The sequence below is a fragment of the Echinococcus granulosus genome (genome assembly GCF_000524195.1).
Source record: "Echinococcus granulosus chromosome Unknown EG_S00039, whole genome shotgun sequence".
Taxonomy (NCBI): domain Eukaryota; kingdom Metazoa; phylum Platyhelminthes; class Cestoda; order Cyclophyllidea; family Taeniidae; genus Echinococcus; species Echinococcus granulosus.
This window is the reverse complement of record NW_020170419.1, coordinates 415,654-419,432: the sequence shown is the minus strand read 5'-3', so window position 1 is coordinate 419,432 and position 3,779 is coordinate 415,654. Positions and strand designations below refer to the sequence as shown.

General features: G+C 47.0%; 1 protein-coding gene across 1 annotated transcript; it reads left to right on the top strand. All coding sequences in view use genetic code 11, as the record gives it.

Moving 5' to 3' along the window:
• Positions 1 to 646: 646 nt before the first annotated feature.
• EGR_05386 (hypothetical protein) lies at positions 647 to 3,107 on the top strand (the record flags this gene model as incomplete). The annotated part of the gene is made up of 5 exons (XM_024494635.1): positions 647 to 693; positions 1,006 to 1,360; positions 1,690 to 1,995; positions 2,129 to 2,263; positions 3,036 to 3,107. 5 exons carry the CDS (start codon positions 647 to 649, stop codon positions 3,105 to 3,107), a joined length of 915 nt encoding a protein of 304 aa, XP_024350962.1.
• Between the last annotated feature and the right edge of the window lie 672 nt (positions 3,108 to 3,779).

The following is a 3,779-nucleotide window of genomic DNA, read 5'->3' as shown; positions in this document are numbered from 1 at the left end:
GCAATCCTCTCATATATCATCGTCGGAAAGTGGAAAGGTTAGTCCTGATAATGCCTACCTAGTTATACCCTTCTACAAATTTCCAGTAATCCATTCTCATGAGTTACTCCACAGAAAGAAGATGCTTGGTTGCATTCACACTTTCTCCCATGTTGTTGCACCTGTATGTTGTTTTGGCTATAAAGGGGTAAAAAATAAATTGAACGCTTTTACAAAGTAGGGGGTAACTTTCTGGCCGATGAAGGCTATTTTACAGCGCGTAATCCATAACAAAACACAGTCAGGACAGCAGGCAATCTACACAAGAGACGAGCCGCACTCGGCCCACACACCCTATTCCTCTCCAGCTGGCGATGTTGAGGGTTCTACTCGAGTTTAGTGTAGCCGTCTATCATACTGTGAGATTGCTTGGTTGGCGGGGCCCTAATTTCACAAATCGCACACGTCAAGCGTCAGGCGCAGCTGACACTGCGAGCGCATCTGCACTGCCTCAACGACAGTAACGCCTCATATTGACTGGTAGCACCGCCGCCACTGCCGCCATACAAATTGACCAATGCATTTGCTAAAAGTGATTTCCGTTGAGGTTAGATTTGTAATGTGGCACGCACACGCTCAGTGAATCGTGTGAAGGTGCAGTGAAACGATGGCTTCGGCAGGCGAGGGTCTCCTTTGTGGAGTGTGCCATGAATCGTGAGTTTTTGCATAGAATTTGCTTTCTCTGTGACACTGATGTGATGCGGGAAAGTAAAGTAACTACGAGTTCAATTTTAAAATGGATACGCGTCCTTTGCTTCAGTAAATTTTTAATTCACCCAACCACCCCGCTAGATTGACATAGATAAATTTGTCGTTTAAATAAGGTTAGCGATGTTGAGTATTAAGGTACCGAAACGTCGTAGGCGAAAAGCACGCCAAATATGTAGACAGGAGTGGTGAAGTGAAATGGCCCAGTTGGAAGGAAATAATACGTAGGTTTTTTGCCTAATCTTTTGTGCCGAGCAGGATGCGTGAGCCCCACAGTCTACCATGCGGACATACTTTTTGCCGGCAGCCTTGTCTGCTGTCGCAGGCCGGGGCCGAGACAGTGCGTTGTATATACTGCAAGGAGGAGTTTGACGCAAAAAAAATGCGTCCCAACAAATACGTCGAGTTGCGGACCCATCTCCACTCATCGCAACAGGAGCAGGAGCAGACGCAGAAGCAGCCAATAGGGAAGGGGAGAGTGGGCTGTGAGGGGAATTTGACTGACCAATGCTGTAGCGCCTGTAAGGGACAAATACAACCCGAGCTGCTGGTCCATTGCCATCATTGCCAACGTCAGGTCTGTGTGCAGTGCCTTGACAAACATCGGGAAAGTGTAAGCATCGTTAATTTTGTACATTGTAATGCAAGTCACCCATTTACCTTGTAAATTGAGCGACGAGTGCCTTAACACAGGCCTCTGAGTGTTCCATGACATGTTGCTCAGACTTGAATTCGACAGGCTGCTATGACATTTATGCATACGCGGTAGTTTGTATTGAAGAAGGCGACATGAATGTCTCCATTGTAACATTTAAACTCTCGAAATAGGCAACTGAAATGCAGCTGGAATTTGATAAAGTGTGGGTGACCGCAGGAATGGTATTGGACCTACCAACTGCAGTTCCGTCTGTCTGATTGCCTGCCTTCCTTTTCTGCACACAGTACAGACTTGTTCTGCATATGAATTTGAATTACCTGTCCTGCCAAAAAGCCAGCTTAAGGATGCGTCCGGAGCGGTTGAATGGGATGGTGAAGAATTCGAGGGGCGGAATTGCTGGTGCCATGGAGGAGGCGGTGTCTGAATTGCATACGGTTGCGAGCAAAGCGTTATACGCCGCAATAGCGAAAGTGAAGGCGGTGGATTTGGAGGGCACGCAAACCATAGACGAACTCGTCCATCGCATCACAGAACTTTCAATCGAGGTGGGCAAGGCACATGATGTCAGCAATTTGTTGAAAGGGACAAAAGTGAGTGACAATGCTTGGTGTACTAGGTGTTGCAATTGCCCCTGTCCTCTCCCTCCTTTTCGTCTTCATCCTTTATCCCCTCCCCTTCTGCATCCCTCTGTTAATACTTTTTCGGGTTTCTTTATTGGTGTAGACTTTGCAAAAGGCGGTTGCCAAGTGGCAACATCTAAAGAGCCTCCTTAATAAAGCCGCGGAATTGAAGACGATGATAAAAAATCTACCGCCTCTCCCCATAACTCAGATGCGTCTGTCAGATCGAGTCAGTGAGGTGAGTTAATAAACGCGCATTTGCGTGTGTAAATGCGCTTCGAAAGATGGGATTTTATTGAAAGCATTCGTATTTTTCTGCTCTTGTCGTCACCATTTCACAATACAGAGTCAATGGAATGAAGGCGTCGGAGAGATTTTGTTGATTTAGAGTACCCTACCCTTCCTTTCGGTAAGATCGGCTAATAAAGAGTGAGAAAAGGGTGAAGGTGTGTGATTTTAGCTACCGAACCCTCAAAAATATTGTAAAGTCAGCAGAATTCGTGTCCGTCTGTACGCTAAGCGTATCGTCGGTGTCTACGCATCAGTTTAACTGCACTGTCACTGTGGAAAAGTGGCTGTTTCCTATCAGAGGAAGAGAAGTTGATGAGACAGTAGGTGCAGTCCCCAACCAGAAGCCGTGATAAGGCAGTCGGTGCACAGTAAGTGTTGACGACAAGTGGGCATACCTGCGATGTTGCGATTGAGGTCATCGATTTGGTGACACATCAGTGGAATGTCGGATGGAGGGTACATTCCTGCAAGAGATGATGTCGTCGTCGTGGTGTGAAGCGCAAGGTAGGAGACGATGTGTGTAGAAATTGTGGAACTTTTGACATCTAAATATCAGTCACCAGCCTCCCAATCAGAATGGCATATTCCATCTGAAGGCCAAGTAATGCATAATGTGGGATTCGATGAAGGTAGTGCTTTGCATTGCACCACTTAGGCATGTAACAACATTGGTGAAGGTGAATTACACCTGATGGAGACTTGATTCTCCCTTTGCCTAGATTAACCAACAACTGAAAGACTGCAGTCTTGTCGTGCTTGACGAATTGGTGTCGCTTCCACAGTCGCCATGACCCTCCACTCGATGCAGCATTGAATAACAAGGGTAGGTGAGACATGGCAATTTTACTTGTGCACTCACCACACTTTTCAGGAAGCAGAAGGCGGCGGTGTGTGCAAGGTGGTTGGGGTCTCCTCTTGTCCCTAAGATTTATGTTAACAGTATGTATTGGTCACAGGATATGGTGAGGAGTGCACGAAGGTGAAGACGACGGGGCCTACACGAGGGGAGAGTAGAAAGAGTTTAAGTGTTTACTGGTTTGTGCGTCGAAGCAGACACATCACCTCGCCCATCACCACCATGACACGAAAATGCGGATCAAGTTGTACGTAGGTGGACTGCTTTCAAGCGACAGAGAGCGTCAGTTGCGGCGACACTTTGCCCAGTACGGTACCGTCGCTGAGAGCTGCGATGTAGACAAATGCAGAGGTTGTAGCTTTGTGGCCTTTCGGGAGGACGTGCAGGCTACTCACGCACTGACGGACTCACTTCACTTGACTGTGTGCAAGAAGACTGAAATCTCAGCCCAGGGATGTCATCCATATGGATAGTTTATTGTAAATAACGGTATTTTCTCTTTAAACAAGTGATTTTGCATCTTGTGGTAAGTGAGTGAGGAAGCTGGCGCGCACACGCACAATCAATCCTGTGTTCAATCCAGGACGGTGATGTATGAGAGAATCGT